Raw genomic sequence first — 20,632 nt, forward strand, 5'->3', positions numbered from 1 at the left:
CCGACTGCACTAGGTGTCACTAAAGGAGCTATTAGCAGGCTCCATGGTGTAACAAGGAGAGAGCTTTTTTCTGTCTTCTTCTCAAATCTCTTCTATTTCTGTAATTAACAGTTTCCATTATTATTTTTTTAACTTAGTGGGAGAAAACCAAATTGCTGCTTGAATGCAACCCTCTCTTGAATACACAAAAATAAATTTACTCAGGCTAGATTGAAATCCATCCCCACTGAAATATATTGCTACAGTTTTAATGAGCCCAGGCAATTCTGAATTTGAAACCTGCATTGCTTATATCAGGGGTGGGCAGCCTTAAAAAAGAGAAAAAGTTGAATGCTGCAGTACCTTGGAGGCTGAATACTGGGATTGGAATCAAAAGTAGGCAGGGCTGGAGTCAAAAGTGGGGGGTGTTAGACTCCCAAAATTGGTGGTGCTGAGACCAAAAGGGACCACCCCCTTCTCTCTCCTGGCTGTCACGCTTTTTTCTCTTTCTGGCACTCTCCTCCCTCTCCCTTCTGTGCCATCCCTCTTTCCCCTCTCCTTGCCAGTTGCATCTAATTAGGCCAAGGGCTGCATCTGGCTCTAAGGCTGAAGGTTGCTGACCCCTTGTCTATGTGGTTAAGCAGAAAAATGGATGTGATGGTACTAAGCAATACCTTTATTTACACACAGCTTCATGTCTGCATTTTTACTTTTGCAGCTCTGCTTTTCTGTTTGTTCTCAGATTTAATATGAGTTGTTATGTGTTGCCACACATGACAACTGTTTTACAATCTTTCTCTTCCTGCTTGAAAATGCAGACTTCCAGGAGGAATGTCCCATGGTTCTTCTGGTTAATTTGTGCCATGTCCAGCTGTTCTACCAATGTCCCGAAATCCAGCATTTTCTGTTCTCTGCAACTAGTCCTTTAAAGGTGGACATGCTGTGTGACTGGGTGAGGCACTATTGTGTAGTGCCACAGTGTACTGGTGGCACTAAATGTAAGATATATTTATTATAACAGGATCAGGTTGCATTGCTTCTACAAATGCAACATCATATCCTAAGATAGATTCCTGTATTTTTTTAAAAATAAAATCTTATTTCACATATCCTAAAATGTGGAGTTAAAAACAAGATATAGTTCCTTTCTTGATCCATTGAGGTCATTTTAAATTTGAACACTTGAAAGATACTTTGTTCCTTTCCGATCCTGAAATCTGCAGTAAAATATTTGCCAAGCGTTTTTGCTGAAGGCACTGAAGTTCTGGTATACTCTCCCTGTGGAGATTCATCAGCCTTGCTCTTTACTATCTGTTAGAAATAAATGGAGAATGCTTTTATTTCCTCAGGCTCTTCATCAGGGCCAGCCCAAGAAGTTTTGCTTCCATTGATGAAGGCCAAGATGACACCCTCTCGACTCCGTGTTTCAGAGCCAACTCGACTGGTAGCTAAACCTTATTTCAGCACTGCTGACAGAACAGCATCTTCTGGGCAGCAGCGTAGCTTAATGGTGCCGGGTAGGCAGTAAAGCACACAGCTCTGTTCTCAAACAGCTCATAGCTGTTGTTCACCCTCAGGATCTCCCACCTGAGGCGACTGCCTCATTCTCTCTAATAGTAGGGCTGGCCCAGCTTTTAAAGTTTTTTTTTATTTTATTTTTTTATTAACAATTTCAACATAACAAATTATCAAAACAAATCATCTTCATTATTCCCCCCTTTTTCCCCTCCCACCTCCCCAACAAACCCTCCCCCTTCCCCCCCAAGACTACCCTCAGCTCCTCTCTCTGATTTCTCAACTCATATTGTTCTCTGCATATTGTAAAATTGTATACATCCTTATATTATCTATCCACTATATTAACCCAGTAAATTTGTGTATGTTTATTCAAAACCTGCCAAGGAGTCCAGTTCATTTTGTTGTCTTTTTAAATAGTTTGTAAAAGGTTCCCATTCTTCTTTAAAGTCACAGTTGTCTTTATCTCACAATTTAAATGTCAGTTTCGCCAGTTCTGCATAGTTCATCAATTTCTCTTGCCACTGTTCTTTTCTCGGGGTTTCCTCATTCTTCAATCCTTGTGCTATCAAGACTCTTGCCGCTGTTGTAACATACATAAATAAGTTCTTTATTTTCCTTGGCAGGTCTTGTCCAGGCCCTCCTTTTAAAGTTTCATTCTGCTGCTGTTTTTTATTTGACTTCTAAGTGGTACAAGTGTCCTGTGGTACAAGCGTATATCCTTGTGCTGATGTAACAATAGACTTAGCACCATGATGGTAGTTCTCTTTTGTGGTTAAGCTACTCTGGTTGCTTTATGAACAAAATAAATGGTAAAGGGAGCCCTGACCATTAGGTCTAGTTGCGAACAACTCTGGAGTTGCAGCGCTCATCTCGCTTTATTGGTTGAGGGAGCTGGCGTACAGCTTCCAGTTCATGTGGCCAGCATGACTAAGCCGCTTCTGGCGAACCAGAACAGCGCACGGAAACGCCGTTTACCTTCCCGCCGAAGCGGTACCTATTTATCTACTTGCCCTTTGACGTGCTTTCGAACTGCTAGGTTGGCAGGAGCTGGGACTGAGCAACGGGAGCTCACCCCGTCACGGGGATTTGAACCGCGACCTTCTGATTGGCAAGCCCTAGGCTCCATGGTTCGTCCCTCCTATGAACAGAATAATGAGACAAAATTTTAAAATTATACTCGTTCTTTATCATCCTGATGCACGCAGTTATTCTACAGCAGAGTTGTAGGTGTTTGCAGACTGATCAATCTGCAACAGAGTGGATAAATGGCTTTGTGGGCAGAACCTGCCCTTTGCCTGAGCTGTAAGTACAGTGCACAGTCTATTTTCTTGTGGGTAGGGAGGGAGGTAGAGTGCGCTGGAGACAGATGAAATTTCTTTGGCTACTTATAAATATACAAATTGAGATGCAGGCAACCATATTAAGAGAACAAGGGTTGGTCATTGCATCCTCAGAAGCAAAACAGCATGATTGCTTGGTTTTTCCATGCCTTGGCCCATTTGTAAGCCACCAGCAGAGCATGTTGGATGTGTCTTACCCACAAGCCATGCATGCTCATGGAAGAATGCTCCTAATGGCATCAAGCTTGTGCTTAGGTCCTGCTTACAGGTTTTCCACTGGCATCTGGTTGGCTACTGTGAGAATAGGATACTGAACTAGATGGGCCATTGGCCTAATCCAGCGAGCTCTTCATGTGTTCTTGCATGTTCTTTTCAGATAGCTCCAGAAATGGAAAAGTAACTCTCATTGCATATTAGCACATGAGAAAGTTACACACAAACTATGGTCCCTCAACAGCATGCAAAAGCATTCTTGCCATAATATATGCCAGAAGAACTCATGCACAACACTATCAATCCTTTAGTTACATAAATCCAACTAACAATAACACCCACAATGTAACTGGTTGTGTTTAACTATATGAATTCTTTATACATCCTATAAACATACCTCTTTTCATATTATCAAATTAAGTAGAAGCAATTAAAGACCAACATTTTGAATAGGAAATACAAATAGATCAGTTCTTATATACGTAATGTCCAAATAGAAGCTTTTTTGTGTTCCACGTATGTCTTTACGAATACAAGTGACAGACGCGACAACCTTAAGAAGCAGTACTTGCAGAAAATGAACTTGTTCTTTGTAATGTTCCACATATGCCTTTGCAAAGTATAGTTGTTGTATGCAGTTGCTGTTTGCAGGTATCAGACGAAAGAACTTAAGACAAGGATTCCCGGAATAATACCTTATATCTTGAAAGGTGGTCTGGTGTTGCCTGTGCTTTTTCTTCCTTTCAAAATCCTGAAATGTGTTATTATCTAAAGCAAATAAGAACAAAATATGTACAGCTTTGATGTAAGTAATATTTGAAATATGCTTGTTTGCACAGTACTTCATGTACTACAAAAAAAAAAGTGTGTTCATGCTAAGATTCTGTGCATAAGGTCATAATAATTGGCTCAATATTTAAACAAAAATTAGCACGGATACTCTAAGAATATAATAAAAGTTTCTTAAATCAGGCCAGTAGCCCATCAAGTCCAGCATCCTTCTCAACAGCAACAGCTCTCTTCCCTCCAGGGTTTCCAGCACTGCCTCTGACAGCAATGTTTAGTAGCTAGAGATAGTCTTATCCTTCATGAATTTGCCACTTTAAAACCCTCTTTTTGTGGGGATGATTAGGGAGACAGGAGAGGATATATTATTTAATGATATCCTTCCTAACTTGTGCTAGCAAGTTCCATATTCTAGCAGAGTTCCAAATATCCCCCCTTTCAAATTACGCAGCGAGCAGCTTGTTGCTGACTCATCTGCCTCTTACTATTAAAGATTCCTTCCTGGTAACATCCTTTCTAATCCCTCTTAAAAACACAAGAATCTTATTAACGTTAATATAAAAGTAGTTTACTGACAGATTCATTCAGGTTCACAGACATGCAGTATACCTGAAGGTAGGCTTAGGTTACATAACAACTAGTAAAGGTAAAGGGACCCCTGACCATTAGGTCCAGTCATGACCGACTCTGGGGTTGCGGCGCTCATCTCGCTTTACTGGCTGAGGGAGCCGGTGTACAGCTTCCGGGTCATGTGGCCAGCATGACTAAGCCGCTTCTGGTGAACCAGAGCAGCGCACGGAAACACCGTTTACCTTCCCGCCAGAGTGGTACCTATTTATCTACTTGCACTTTGACGTGCTTTCGAACTGCTAGGCTGGCAGGAGCAGGGACCAAGCAACGGGAGCTCACCCCGTTGCGGGGATTCGAACTGCTGACCTTCTGATCGGCAAGTCCTAGGCTCTGTGGTTTAACCCACAGCGCCACCCACATCCCCAACTAGTACTATTCCACAACAACTAGTACTATTCCGTAAAGAAGTTAGTCCCAAGTGACTGTGACTAAGCAGTCACTTCTCCAAACACACAGCAACATACAAAATGGAGAACACACACTGATCAGACCATGGAGGCCATGTGCTCCTCCATGCTAGTACAACAGACCACCCCCTCTTCAAGTCACATGTAGTGGAAGTCTGTCCTAGCTTAGGAGGAAACAGGAAGTCTCCTCCTGAGTGGAAGAAAACATCCCCTAACATGTCCACTGTAGGAATGTTGTACTTGACTGCAGTTTTACATCCCACACTTTTAACTGCAGCAACATGGGTTTAAGGGGCTACATGGACAAAGAAAATAATAATAATAATAATCTGTTTTAAAGAAGTTCAGGAAGTTCTATTCCTGTGTCATTTATTAGTCTTGTTTTTCATGTACTTTGCCATGGAAAGCAACAAACCTTCCAGCGGATGTAATGCTTTGCCCATAACTCTTTGCTATGAAATTGTGTTAAGAGCTAGAGGGGAAAAGATGTTTCCTCTTGTTTCTGGACCAGCCACATGATGTCATCCTGGACAATTCTCTTTTCAAATACAGGCTCCTTTTTGATAGGCTGAGAACAACCTGAGCTCAGTGCTTCTACCAAAGTTGAGTAATGGAGTGTGTTCAGCTATAGTGCTTTGTCTTGCACTTTCCCCCCTCTTAATTTATAGATCTAGTTACTGCAAAGTGCAAGAAATGTTAAATCCATATTGGATCTACCTATTTCCAGTCCTCTTGGGCTGTACAATAAAACATCCGCTGCCAGCTGACGTATGAATAGGGAGGGCGCGTCTGTGCCTTTGATTTATGCCTCCCCAAATGGCAAAAGTGTCCAGGAATTTTGTTGTTGTTACAGGATTCAACTCCCAAGAGATGCTTTAGAGGAACACAGAGAAGTATTTAGGGGACAGGAAGTTTAATTTGTCTTTCCTATTATTGTTTATGAATGATGAAATTCATAAACAATAAAGAATGTTGTTGCACTTTAACCTCCATTCAATCTTAACCAAAAAAATTACACTAACAGGTTTTTGTGTGTGTTTTTACTACTCCAGTGAGATTTCTAATGTCTATTTGGGGAGATTTCAGGCCCTAGGAATGTTTTTGTGTCTGTAGTGTCAGATGAAGTATGCTTGACAAAACCAGAACATACAGAGCCAGAAAACGTTTATTTGGAGGTGGTAGAATCATTCTGTGCAGTAAATACTCCCGGATCTTGAATAAATAATAGAATCGTAGAATCGTACAATTGGAAGGGATCCTGAGGGTAATCTAGTCCAATCCCCTAGAATGCAGGAATCTCAGCTAAAGCATCCCTGACAGATGGCCATCCAACCTCTGCTTAAAAATCTCCAAGGAAGGGGAGACCACCACCTCCCGAGGGAGTCCCTTTCACTGTCTTGATGAAGAGCTACCCAACATTGCTGATAACAGAAGGTCCAATGGTGAAATGCGCCACTAATACAATTCTATAATGAGAGCCCTGTAATGTAATGAGCAAACTCTGAAGGATGGGATCTTGTCCCTTTTCAAAATCATTATTATAAACCCTATGGATTATTTTTCTCCCCTGCTGCAGACGCCGTGGAGAGGAAAGAGAACTTTAAGGATTCCTCATTTATCTTGTTTTTCTGTTTAAGTTTCGAGTTCTTGCAGAGTTCAGGTGTAATCACAGCCTTCTGTTGCAACAGGAACCACCATCTGCTGAGGCATTCTGTAAGCAATCTAACATCTCCCTAGAGATAGTTTAGCATTCAATTCACAAAGAAGGATGGCAGGGACATGTAAACAAAAGGAGACAACTGAAACAGTGAAGAATGGGCTGTGCTCTAAAGATTCAATATGTTCCTTTATAGCGGAAAAAGCCTGTAATGCCATAAAAGCCTGGCAGAGAGTTCTGATGTATTAATTGTTTCCTCCCCTGCGTCCTCCCTTCTGTGGCTCCATTAGAGAGTTGAAAGCAACAACCTGGGGTTCTCCCCAGCACTCAAATGCTGGAGTTGATAGAAATCCGGGGCATGTCCCTGGTTCTTGCCCGTGTGTGACCTTCTGAGGTATGGTAAGGAAAACAATTAAGGTTTTTCATCACAAGTGTTTCCAGAAAGAAACTAGTTGAGGAAGTCTGAGGAAACTCAACCACAAAGCCTTTTTTAAAACAAAGCACATGGCCTTTGCTTTTGCTTTTGTTTTAACTAGGCTATCTATTAACCTTCTGGTACTTCCAAGTAGAATGATAAAAAGTGTGGATTTAAAAACCACATACGTTCAAATGGGTGAGTTGGATATTTATTTATTTTTAAAATATTTTTATTAGCAGTTTCAACATAACAAATTATCAAACCATATAATCACTTACATTAATTCCCCCCTCCCCCTCCCTTCCATCCTTCCCTCCCCCCCCCCCCGGACTTCCCTCAGTGCCTCTCTCTGATTTCTCAGCACATATTATTCTCTGCATGTTATAAAATTGTACATATCCTTACATTATCTATCTAACATGTTATCAAACAATAAATTTGTGTATGTTTATTCAAAACCTGCCAAGGAGTCCAGTTCATTTTGTTGTCTTTTTAGATAATTTGTAAAAAGCTCCCATTCTTCCTGAAAGTCACAGTTGTCCTTGTCTCGCAATTTATATGTCAATTTAGCCAACTCTGCATAACTCATCAGTTTTTCTTGCCACTGTTCTTTCATTGGGATTTCCTCATTCTTCCATCCTTGTGCTATCAAGACTCTTGCCGCTGTTGGGTGAATGGGAGATTCCAATATCTATTCATAATTTTGTATATGAACTGTTCTGGTAGGATCAGTCCTTCCAGTAGGCAGTGTGAGTTGGACACCTCAGGCAGCTGACTTTGCGTGTCAGGAAAGTGCAGCATTTTTTTATTATTATTATAATATTATTATTATTATTATTATTATTATTATTATTATTATTGTACTTCTTTTGTGCCCCAGGTACCAAAATAACTTTGCATTCCTAGGCTGAAATGGGGTGTGGTGACCATTTGCTTTTCCATCCTAGGAAGAAGAAAAAAAGTCATTGAATGTTTCTGGAAATGATCGTATTATTCTGGTTTAATGCAGAATGTAAAGATGTGATGTAGCATAGGTAGCCCAAAAAACTGGTGATCGGGTGATAGTACACTGTTTCTGAGCATCAGTATTATAAAGAAGGGGGATACAGTGCTTTAGATATATTATAGACAGTTGGAAATAAGTTGGCATATGGCTTGGCTTACTTACATTGGCCATTTGGGCAGGTGCTACATTTCTTCTGCTGCATTTCTTCACACTCATCTGCCTCCTGATTGTCTAAGGTTAAATGACCCCAAATCCTATGTGGAACCTGCCCCTGCCCCAAATCCTTAAACTAATGCCTTTCATGGGCTTGAATCTAGAGTTCCCATGAGTGGAGTTAGCTCATAAGACAGGCATAGGCAAACTTGGCCCTCCAGATGTTTTGGGACTACAACTCCCATCATCCCTAGCTAACAGGACCCATGGTCAGGGATGATGGGAATTATAGTCTCAAACCATCTGGAGGCCCGAGTTTGCCTATGCCTGTCATAGGACATCCCAACTGGAGGAAGTGGGAGGAAATGGCTCTTGCTGATTTTACTTTCTGTTGCAGCTCCTGTGTTGGCAAACCACCTAGAAGAGTGCAGGAAGTGGGGTTGAAAGCTGCAGGGAGATGGTGGAAAAGTTGGCTACACTCTACTGGATCCTCTACTGGACTGCAGTCCCATCATCAAAGAACATCTTTGGATCTAGCCCATAGTGTTTGCGCTTGATGTTTGTGCTGGCTGATCATCATGTCTTTGCAGTAAGATTTGTTTTGCAAGTCACTTTGAGGTTTTTTTAAACAGCATAAATATAAACAGTAATAAGTATTAACAATTGTAATTTGGAGTATGCAAGCAGGAATGCACAAATGTTTTCTGGTACAATAAACCTACTGGTTTCATCTACTCATAATGTGTAGTACCTGGTGCATAGTTGGGATGAGTAAGTCGTTGCAAGGGTTAGCGTTCAGATCTATTTGCCTATAGCATGGGTAGGCAACCTAAGGCCCGGGGGCCAGATCCGACCCACGGACGGGCCAGGAATCAGCGTGTTTTTACATGAGTAGAATGTGTGCTTTTATTTAAAATGCCTCTCTGGATTATTTGTGGGGCATAGGAATTTGTTGATTTCCCCCCCTCCAAAATATAGTCCGGCCCCCAACAAGGTCTGAGGGACAGTAGACCGGCCCCCTGCTGAAAAAGTTTACTGATCCCTGGCCTAGAGACTGTGCTGATGCTGTGAGAAATGGGATTGTCAGGGAACTCAGCAACGTTTTGTTCCGGGGAAAGCAAGTTTTTCCTCCTGCAAATAAGACCTGGTGTGATCTGGAATGCTATGTTGATGCTCTGAGAGATGTATCCCAGGCACCTATAGCTGAATGCTCTCCTGCCAACCTCACTCAAGGGGAAAGGGGGAGAAAAGGGAACACTTGTAGCACTCCCTCAAAACACTCTACAGTGGTACCTCTGGTTACGAATGCTTCAGGTTACAAGCTCTGCTAACCCGGAAGTAGCTGCTCCTGGTTGTGAACTTTGCCCCAGGATTTGAATGGAAATCGCGTGCCAGAGGTGCGCGTGCAGTGAGAGGCCCCATTAGCGAAAGTGCGCCTCAGGATAAGAACGGTTTCAGCTTAAGAACGGACCTCTGGAATGAATTAAGTTTGTAACCAGAGGTACCCCTGTAAAGGGGTAGCCACTGCCAAGGCTCTGCCTTCCCAGCTGGAATGCCCAACCATTTTGGGAAACTCTCTCTCGTATCCACCCATGCTTACAGTCGTCTTTCCTCCATTTTTAATAAAACAATAAACAGGATAGGACATTTATTGAGGACAGTTTTCTACCTGCGTAAAGACTTTAAATTGAGTAATTTTGGACACTTATCTTTTTTATGCATTGGGAAAGTAGTTGTGAAAAATGCATAAAGAAAATGTTACTGTGGAGAATTGGAAATTGCACAATATTTCCTCAGTGAATTTTAAGATGACACTTAACAGAGCATTGTCAAACCCTTTGGGAAAATTCCTGGCACTATCTTGTCAGCCCGAAACATTAAGTGGTCCTTCATTTCTTCTTCTAATGACAGAAAAATGTTTTGTGTAGATTTATTGGAGAAGAGGCAGACTGATACCTTGTATAACTGGTTAATGCTGAAATATAGCTTTGACAGTGTGCTATGACTGAAAGCAAATGGCAGAAATTTCTCTTAGAGGTGAACTCAAAAGCACAGCTTTCTTTGGTCACAAGAGGCCATAAGTCACAGAATGCAGAAGGGCTTGCTTCAAAATAAAGGCCCCACAATTTTAATTCTGCTGTGCTGTGTGAAAACCAGATGACCAGGGAAGATTCAGACATCACAGAAGGACACCATGGCTTCTTTTAATCTCATAGTGTGGCAGCAACATCTCTACCCCCCCATTTTTTTCCTGATATCACCGTACTCTGAGATGACCATTAAGCTCAGCACACAGCAGCCATATTTGCATGTGAACTGGTTGCATTTAGCAATCACCGGCGGCAGCACTGACACTTGGACAGAGTGAGGCAGCCACATCAGAAAATAGATGCTGGTGTGTATGGGGGGGATGATGACATTGCCCTTCCATTTATCCGGAGCCCCTTAGCTGTTCCCCTCTGGTGGAGGGTAGAGCTCTGTGTGCCACACAGCCGTCTCTACCCACTAGACTAGCCTGCTGACCCCCAGTGCTGTTGGGGAAGCCCATTGCCACTATTGAAATAAACCTTACCTTCCAGTCCAGCTGGCTTCTGGGGGACACACAAGGGGTTCCATATATCGGGTAGCAAAATGTTTTCGGACAGCCCTCATCATGACCACCATGCGGTGAAGAAACTGAAAATACAGGGGCTCCTCTCTCAGTTCCTTAGTAAGAATCCCATTTCACATCACATTTGGTTTTACCTGGATGAAGTCAACAGGAGTTGACACTTCGCATGGATATGCATGTACTTTGACTGACCATGGTACAGCACAGCCTGGCTCAACCCATATTTTTGGTCTCATTGTGTCACAGTCTGGGCACACATTGAACCACCACAATACTTGCTAAAATGCACAAAACTGCCGGAAAAGGGTCAAGCTAGATGTGATGTTATTCCGGCGACTGGCCCTGGCATGCTTGTTCTTTCTATACTAAAGCACAGCCTTTCCCAGTTGCCACCACCTCAACCTGGACCAAGACTAGGGCATGGAGGAAAGGGTGTTGTGGGAGCCATGAAGTCATGGCAAAGGCTTGTAGCGCCACCTGGTGCCTCGCTGACCTCGGTGACCTGCATGTCCGTGCCTTGCAGTGTATTAAGTGCATAACCTTATATGGCGATGGGTGGGTTAAAGCCATGACCGGATGTAGGTAACGTGAGACATTGGCAAACGGCCATGCGACAGGAGAGAACAAAGGATAATAAAAGATACCGGAGAGGAGAGAAGTTCGAAAGGAGCTGCTCATACCATCCTGAAAATATTGCTGGCTCTCTGTGTCTTTATTTTAAACTGCGCCATTTGTGACGGCTGGCTTCCGTCAAGTGGTGCCCCGTGTGAGGCTGACTAAAAGAATATGTCTGAGGCTTTTAAAAGAAAACCGTGTGAGGTTTTTCGATCCACGCAACGGATATCATCGGCTCACCACGCCCGGCAAGGGTTGCAAGCGCTACACATCTTAAAAAGATCCCGGTGAGTTCGATCCCTTTTATCTTGATTTTAGAAAAATGGGCAGCTCTTTGTCTACTCCCCAACAGAAATTTTTAAAAGACTTAAAATTTCTCCTCTCCTCCAACAAATTGGAAGTTCTGGAGGGTGATTTGATACAGCTTATTCTGGCCATTGATGAGCATTGCCCCTGGTTTCCTGCAGATGGGACTTGGGAATTAAAACATTGGGACAAGATTGGTGCACATTTTCATGGGCACCCCAGCATTGGTATTCGGATTCTAAATGCATGGTGCAAGGTTCGTTACGCCATGGGCTCTTTATCACCAAAAAATATCTCCATGGCAGCATTGCCAACACAACCTCCAGCTTCCTTAGTCCAGCCTGCTGTGTTAGCGTCTGTTCCGATACTTGCCTTGCCAGCAGCCCCAGACCCCAAACCTCCGGACTACAGTTCCTCACCAGAGGACCCAATCCTGCAAAAATACCGTGGTCTGGCTGGCAATGATCCTACTCTATCAGCGGCAGAACCAGCTACCCCTTTTCAACGTGCAGTCATTGCCTGTTCCTTAATTCAGGATACTATGGCATTCCCTGTTATTGTGCCCCCTGCTGGCGCTCCAGCAGGAACTCAAGCCCAACACCAACCTTTTGACTTTAAGATCTTGAAAGAGCTGCAGCAGTCAGTAAAGACCAATGGACTCCAAGCTCCATATACACAGGCGCTTTTAGAAGCCACATTAGCCCAGCTCTTGGTTCCAGAGGACATCAAGCTTTTGGCCCATACAGTGTTACCCCCATCAGCTGGTGTTTTGTTTGCCCACGAATGGGAAACTGCCTGCCGTGCTTATGCTCCGGCTTTGTTACAACAAGTCAGAGGAAATAATCCAAATATTACCCTCGCAGACGTCATAGATGCCATGATGGGGCATGGTCCCTTCGTTCAGGCTTCAGTGCAAGCCACACTGCTGCAAATCTTATTGAGGGACACCGCTCTTGCTGCTAAACAAGCAATGAGAAAAATCGCAGAACCCAGTATTCAATCAAGGTGGGGTTCAATCAGGCAAGAGGCAAGAGAATCATATTCTTCCTTTATGGACAGGCTGCTTACAGCAGTGAGTCGCCAAATTGAAAATCCTGAAGCCAAACAAATAATTATCAAACAATTGGCCTTTGAAAATGCCAATGAGGATTGTAAGGTTGCGTTACGACCGATAATACACAATCCTGCCACAGACACAGCAGCCATGCTTCGCATTTGTCAGTCTGTAGGTACAGCCACCCACAAGGCTCATCTGCTGGCAGCAGCGCTAAATAAAAACCAGCCTGTAGCCACCGATAAAACTTGTTTCCAGTGTGGCAAACCAGGACACTTTAAGGCGCAATGTAGATCCACGCAACAGCCTAGGTGTCCTTCTACCAAATGTCCAATCTGCAAAAAAGGCTTTCATGTGGCCAATCAATGCAGATCGCTTCCCCAAAACCAACAGCAGGGTCAGTACAGTGCCCGAAATCAGCAAGGACAACAGCAGGGAAACTGGCAGCAGGGCCCACCCCGGGCCCAGACAAATCAATAGGGGACCCCCCGGAGTCCAGGGAAACAGCACCACGGCTTCGCCTGACTCAGGACGTGGAATTCCATTTGCCTTTCTGCCCTTTAAAGACTCATGTTCTCACTGAAGCAGGGTTAGACAATCATGCCACTTGTCTGGTACTACCTCTATTATCTGCACAGGCAACAGGAATTCATGCGGTACCGATGCTAACACACGGACCATATGTGAATTTCCCTGAGATCACGCTATATGCGGATCGTCCATGCAGAATACAAATACTTCAGTGGCAAAGATTATCATTTTTCCCCCATCCGAACAACTACCCCTAATTGCAGCAGCCATGAACATTACAGCCTCGCGCCCTTCTGTGTCTCTGACAGTGGGAGGTCGACGCATTGAAGGAGTTCTGGACACAGGGGCGGATGTAACAGTCGTGGCAAAATCTGCTTGGCCTTCCAGTTGGCCCACCTGTCCAGCCACACAAGTTATTGGTGTGGGAGGTGAATCACAGGCACGGCGCAGTCTCCACCCAATACTCATCCAAAGCGATAGCGGGGTTCAGATCACCCTCTATCCATTAATAATGGACATTCCAGTCTCCTTATGGGGGCGCGATATTTTGGCTATTGCAGACACCAAATTGGAGTCAAATTTATTCTAAGGGCCGCCCCTGCACTTCCACGCACCGCACTGCTGTTACGATGGATCACCACTACCCCAGTATGGGTAGAACAGTGGCCCCTACCAAAAGAAAAATTAGCAGTGGCGGCCCAGCTTATTTCTGAACAATTGACCCCTGGCCACATTGAACCGTCCTCATCTCCCTGGAACTCCCCAATTTTCATTATTAAGAAAAAATCAGGCAAATGGCGTCTTCTGCAGGACATGAGAAAAATTAACCAACAAATACAGCAAATGGGAACTTTACAACCTGGCATGCCAAATCCAAATATGCTCCCACGAGAATATCAGTTGGCGGTGATTGATTTAAAGGACTGTTTTTTTTCTATCCCACTGGCTCCAGCAGACAGGGAACGGTTTGCTTTTACATTGCCAGTATATAACAATTCGCAGCCCACCCAGCAATATCAGTGGGTTGTCCTGCCTCAAGGCATGTGGAACTCCCCTACACTTTGTCAACATTTTGTGGGTGAAGCATTGAAACCTTTCTGCAGGCGCCACCTAGAGGTTTTATGTTATCATTTCATGGATGACATTTTAATCGCTGCTAAGGAACTCCCGCCTGGCATTTTTCAAGAACTTTCTGCCACATTAGCGGAAGCGGGACTCTGTATAGTGCCTGAAAAAATTCAATTGACGTTGCCCGCCACCTACTTGGGACATAAAGTCTCTGCACAAGCAGCGCTGCCTATTGTTCCCCAACTGACTATCCCTTCAAGCATGAAGCTTGTGCAATTACAACAACTTCTTGGGCATTTGAATTGGGCTCGCTCTTTCCTTGCATTACCTACCAGCACACTATCACCATTGTTCTCAGCGCTCGCAGGACACAAGGATCCAGCAGATGTAATCCAGGTCACTTCGGCAATGATCACTGCATTACAAACCGTTAATCAGCACCTGCGATCTATTCTCGTGGACAGGATCACAAAAGCCTCTGCACACGAGCTGCATCTGGCAGTGTTTGCTACACCGTTGTTGCCAACAGGAATTTTATATGCTCAGACGGAAAAGAAGAAGACTATCTGCATTATAGAATGGCTACATTTACCGCACACCCCACCAAAAAACATTTATTCCGTAATTGAATCCACATCAGACATTGTTATCAAAGGACGTTCACGTGCCATGGCTTTGAGCGGTTCTGATGTTGCATCAATATATCTGCCTTTCTCACAGACTGAACAGCAGCATTTATTCATAACTAATGCTGCCGTGCAAATTGCTTTGGCTGATTTTATAGGTGTCATCATTTTTAACCCTCCAAAGGATGACCGTTTGACTTTTCTGACACAGGTCACCTATGTTTTGGCTACCCCCTTGTCTCTTACACCTCTCCCCTCTGCATTGACCGTTTTCACGGATGGAACAAGAAGTAGGGGGGTAGTGACATGGGAGGAGGGAGGAAAATGGAAATGTTTATTTACCCCTCCACAGTCTTCTGCTCAGCGAGCTGAGCTAGCGGCTGTGATTCTTGCCTTTCAATCCTTTCCTACTCAACCTTTCAATCTTATTGTGGATACTCAGTATGTATATCGCCTTTTTGCTATTTTGTCAATATCTTATATAACTCCTTCCTTGGATTCTGACTTGTTTTCTTTGTTTCTTGCCCTGCAGGCCTTACTTCAGCACAGAGAGTTCCCTTATTATGTTGCACATCTTCGCTCCCACACATCGCACCCAGGGTATTTAGCAGAGGGCAATGCAAGAGCAGATGCGGCTTTGAGGGACATTTCTGCCTTTTCTCTCTTTTCTGATCCTGTGCTATGTCATAACACCTTTCACCTTCCTGCGAAAGCATTGGCAAAGCAGTTTTCTATTCCCTTGGCCCAAGCAAGGGATATAGTTTCCCAATGTGCTTCTTGTTCTAAATCTCAGCTGGCCATTCCTTTTGATGCTGTCAATCCTAGGGGCACGTCTGCATTGGCGTGTTGGCAGATGGATGTCACACACACACCTGTGTTGGCTCCACTCTCTAAGGTTCACCTCACGGTGGACACCCACTCTGGATTCATATGGGCTACGCGCATGAGGGGGGAAACAGCTCGGCATGTCATTCAGCACACTATCCGCTGTTTCTCAGTCATGGGTAAACCTGCGCGTATCAAAACTGATAATGGTCCAGCATGTATTTCTAAAACATTTTCGGAATTTTGTATGTTGTGGAATGTGAAATTAACTCATGGTATACCCTTTAACTCCACAGGGCAAGCGATAGTGGAAAGAGCACACCTGACGTTCAAAAAACTATTGCTTAAACAGCTTGACGGCCAAAGCATACCAACAGCAGATATCCCTTCGGCAGTTCACTAAGTTCTTTTTGTACTTAACCATCTTTTATATCCACATCTTAGGACCCATACCCCCGCTGAATTGCATTTTAGGAAGGAGGAGGCACTCCCCCGCCCCTTGGTGGTGTACCGACGCTTGCCTGATCCCGCGTGGCATGGACCTGTCCCGCTGATCACGTGGGGACGAGGGTACGTGGCAGTGGACGTCGAGGACAAGCCTTTGTGGGTTCCAGCTCGATGCGTGCGGCCATGGCGAGCCTCCTCAACCGCGGAAGCGCCTCCCTAACCATTTGCCTTGCCATCCTTTGCTGCACTGTTATACAAGGAAGAGAAGCAGACGACCCAGTCCAGTTGAAACCACCATATTTCACCTCATTGGCTGGCAAGCAGTTGTCAGCTTCCTACTCTGGCTGGCAGTATCCACGGCTCAGCCACTTTCGAACTAGAAGAACAGTGTTGTTGAATAAGACTTGTAGGGGAGAAAATTATCATAAGATATGGAGGGATAATATTTTTGTACAAGATATGATTATGTTTACCGGTTTATTACATGCTTCTAAATGTTGGTTGCGTATGCACATGCCGCCCTTTGCCAGTCATAATGCTTCATGGTGTGCCTGTCAATGGATCTTTTCAGTTTACTAATATATCCCCTAAGCAAACTTTTTGGCCTCCAGTACAATTGACCCTCCATGAGCCTGCCCCCATTTGTTTTCAAATTAAAGAGGGGAAAGAATCATGGGGCATATATCCAAACTGTCAATATACATTGAATTTCACTTTTAATAGCTCTTGTTCTCTTACAGGAACATACAGTGACCAATCTCAGTGCTATAGAAGCGATACCAGTGCATGGCTAAAAACTAGGAAAGAAACCTACCATGCAAATTGGAGCCTGAATTCTTCTATCCCTGGCTTAGCAAATGCCACAGATGAGCAATTTCATATCAGTTCCTTATTTACTGCAGCCTTTAATTGGTCCCAACAGAGTAGTAATATCAGCTATTTACTCCAAAGAGAGTTATGGTTGCTTTGTGGCGAAAAGGCATACAAAGCCATTCCTCGAAACCTCACAGGCACATGTACATTGGGTCTCGTGGTTCCGTTGTTGTATAAGGTTGATCAAGTTACCATCTTCTCTTAGACTACGAAATCGTTGGGAGGTTAATTCACCCATAAATCAATATATCGGTACCCAGATCTCTCGGGCCTTGCTGCCCTCAGTGGGCGCAGCAATGAACTATAGGGACCTCCATCGGCTAGCAAATTGGACTGAAGGATTATTCAATGATACCATAAAAGCTTTGAAGAATCTCAACCAGGAGGTGTCTGCAATGAGAGCGGTGGTTTTACAGAATCGTTATACTTTGGATGTGATTTTAGCCTCAAAAGGAGGAGTTTGTGCACTTGTTCATTCTCATTGTTGTATGTTTATTCCTGATAATAATGTCAGCATATCTGCGACGATTGATCATATGGAAACCATGGTAGCTCACAATCCGTTTGCTCCTCCGCCTTCCGTTGATCCATGGGCATGGTTATATTCTTGGCTTCCAGATGGGAGTTGGCTTCGACATTTATTGATTTTAGTGATCCTAATAGTAGTTATTTGCATTATTTTGTGTTGCTGTATACAATGTATTCCTTCTTTAATTTCTATATGTACTGCATGGTTCTCCCGTCAGCGGCCTGCTTCTGGCCTCACAAGAGTCGCCTATCGCGCTCGATATAACCGTATTGGTACTGATATATATGACTCTGATTAATAATATAAAGAAAGAGGGCATGTGGGAGCCATGAAGTCATGGCAAAGGCTTGTAGCGCCACCTGGTGCCTCGCTGACCTCGGTGACCTGCATGTCCGTGCCTTGCAGTGTATTAAGTGCATAACCTTATATGGCGATGGGTGGGTTAAAGCCATGACCGGATGTAGGTAACGTGAGACATTGGCAAACGGCCATGCGACAGGAGAGAACAAAGGATAATAAAAGATACCGGAGAGGAGAGAAGTTCGAAAGGAGCTGCTCATACCATCCTGAAAATATTGCTGGCTCTCTGTGTCTTTATTTTAAACTGCGCCATTTGTGATGGCTGGCTTCCGTCAGGGTGTGTTTACCCTTAACCCCTGCCATGGTCCCATTGTGCCTCAGGGCCTCTGTGGCTGGATTTGCCCTGGGAGAGAAGCTGCCACTGGCTGCTATTTAATCAAGAAAAAGCATGCATGCATGTATCAGTCATGTGTTTAATATCACCTATAGTTTGCTATAAGTTAACAATGTTAATTGGGCCAATTTCAGATTGAATCTTAAATTTCTAAATCTTCCCATTCGGGCAATCACCAGAAAATTGGGGAATGGCAAACAATATATTATTAGTGGACTAGTGGTGGTAATCTTTCGTTGCTCTTTTGTCTAACAGGGGAAGGAATTTGATTCTGCTTCTATTGTTCCTCCCGCAAGCGATGGGGAAAAAAGGGTCCGCTGCCAACGCAGTCGGGGACATGCCTGCGGGAAAGGCTTTCCATCGGAGGAAGGTGGACTCTGAGGATGATGATGATGAGGATGCGCAGGTCACCGAGGAGGTCTGGCTAAAACGAGAGGAAGCAAAAGAAGTGCAGAGTCTAAGGAGGGGGCCAAATGGAGTGAGTGCTGCTGCTCTGCTCATGGGGGAGAAACTACAAGAAACTACAAGAAGAAACGACTTTGGTGGATGATCCCTTTAAAATAAAGACCAGTGGAAAGGTGGACAGGGGCAAGGCCAGGATCAAAGAAACGACTTTGGTGGATGATCCCTTTAAAATAAAGACCGGTGGAAAGGTGGACATGAAGAAACTGAAAGAACGGGGCAAGGCCAGGATCAGTGAAGAAGAGGACCTCAACCTCGGGACTTCTTTTGCTGCAGAGACCAACAGGAGGGATGAAGATGCTGATATGATGAAGTACATTGAAACCGAGCTGAAGAGAAGGAAGGGAATTGTGGAAAACGAGGAACAGAAAGTGAAGCAGAAGAACCCAGAGGACTGTCTGTATGAGCTGCCTGAGAACATTCTGGTCTCTTCAGCTAAGAAGACTGAGGAGATGCTGAGCGGCATCACAGAGGTGGACCTCGGAATTGAAGCTAAGATCAAAAACTTCATTTCTACCGAGGAGGCCAACGTGCGATTGCTGGCTGAGCAGCAGAACAAAAAGAAAGACAGCAGAACCTCCTTTGTCCCAATGAACATGGCCGTCAGCTACGTCCAGCACAACAGATTTTATCACGAAGAGCTGAATGCACCAGTACGGAGAAACAAAGAAGAGCCCAAAGCCCATCCCCTCAGGGTGGGAGACAATGAGAAACCAGAACCTGAGAGGTTCCCACCAAATTGCAAACACCCCCCAGATGAGAAGGCAACCGACGACTATCACTATGAGAGGTTCAAGAAGATGAACCAACGGTACTGAGGCTGACTTTTCCGGAAGGCAAAAATTCCTCTTTAGACATTAAGGGCAAATGCACAGGGGACTTTGAGAAGGTGGCGGTTCACTTAGAATCATCCCTGCAACTGGGAACTTTTTTTGTAAACAGCTTTGATGTTTTTGCACTCAAGCAGTGTGTAAGTTTTAAGAAATAAAATCAACTCTTGATAAAAGGTGGGCATTATAAATAATCTAATTCAATATGATTGAGGTTGTAGGCCCACATTGTGGCTGTAGTGGGTAAGGGTATTGTACTACAGGGCTGCATAAACTGTGGCCCTCCGACTTCCATCATTCCCAGCCAGCATGGCCAGTGCTAAAGGAGGATAGGATTTGTAGTCCAGCAGCCTCTGGAGTGCCACAGTTTCCTCGCCCTGCTCCTGCCAGTTTGCCAGTGTTCCACCTAGTGTAAATGCCTAATTGAATAATCCCCTCCAGTTGTTCTATCTCCACAGCTGGAGGCAGTAACATTTCTGAGTACCAGTTGCTGGCAACTGCAGGAAGTGAGAGGGCTCTAGTCAGCTTGTGGGTTTCCCAAAGGCATCTGATTGGCCACTGAGAAAAGGATGCTGGACTAGATGGGCCATTGACCCAATCCACCAGGCATCTCTTATGTACTTAGTTAAATCCTAGTGAATATTCATAGACTACTATGATGGAGCAAGCAACAACTTGGGCTTTCTTCAGTTCAGCTAACAAAGTTTTAAATTGCATTTATGAAAATGCCCAGCGATTCTGTATGATCCACAAGATAAAAATACCATCTACCAGGAAGGGTTTGCATCACTTTCTTCATTCGTCCTTGGAGATTTCTTTGGTCTGATGCTTAACTTCCAGCGCAGCTTAAAATGGAGCGATATTTCCATTGGCTATGACGTTGGAATATTGAATTGTGCTGTTGTTGCCTTTAACATCTTAACTGTGAGTCCACTAGGAAGCCAACATGCTCACATAGGTGATTGTGACCCAATCTCTGAAATATCAAAGTGGGAGGTGCAGTTCACATTCTTCATCCCTTGATCACTGCTGTCAAACGGTGCAGATTTATTCC

The 20,632-nt window shown here is 44.1% G+C and overlaps 1 protein-coding gene across 1 annotated transcript in view; it reads left to right on the forward strand.

Moving 5' to 3' along the window:
• Positions 1–20,237, forward strand: part of LOC308458941 (splicing factor C9orf78-like) — a 40,145-nt gene extending 19,908 nt beyond the window's left edge. Inside the window, exons 2-6 of the mRNA XM_080973814.1 lie at positions 1,329–1,478; positions 4,028–4,108; positions 8,505–8,696; positions 18,542–18,828; positions 18,893–20,237. Of these exons, the coding sequence (XP_080829940.1) occupies positions 8,686–8,696; positions 18,542–18,828; positions 18,893–19,566 (972 nt within the window). The 5' untranslated portion in view covers positions 1,329–1,478; positions 4,028–4,108; positions 8,505–8,685 and the 3' untranslated portion in view covers positions 19,567–20,237. The remainder of the gene's footprint in view (positions 1–1,328; positions 1,479–4,027; positions 4,109–8,504; positions 8,697–18,541; positions 18,829–18,892) is intronic.
• Positions 20,238–20,632: the final 395 nt, after the last annotated feature.

Source organism: Podarcis pityusensis (genome assembly GCF_964106645.2).
Source record: "Podarcis pityusensis genome assembly, chromosome: 11".
Taxonomy (NCBI): Eukaryota; Metazoa; Chordata; class Lepidosauria; order Squamata; family Lacertidae; genus Podarcis; species Podarcis pityusensis.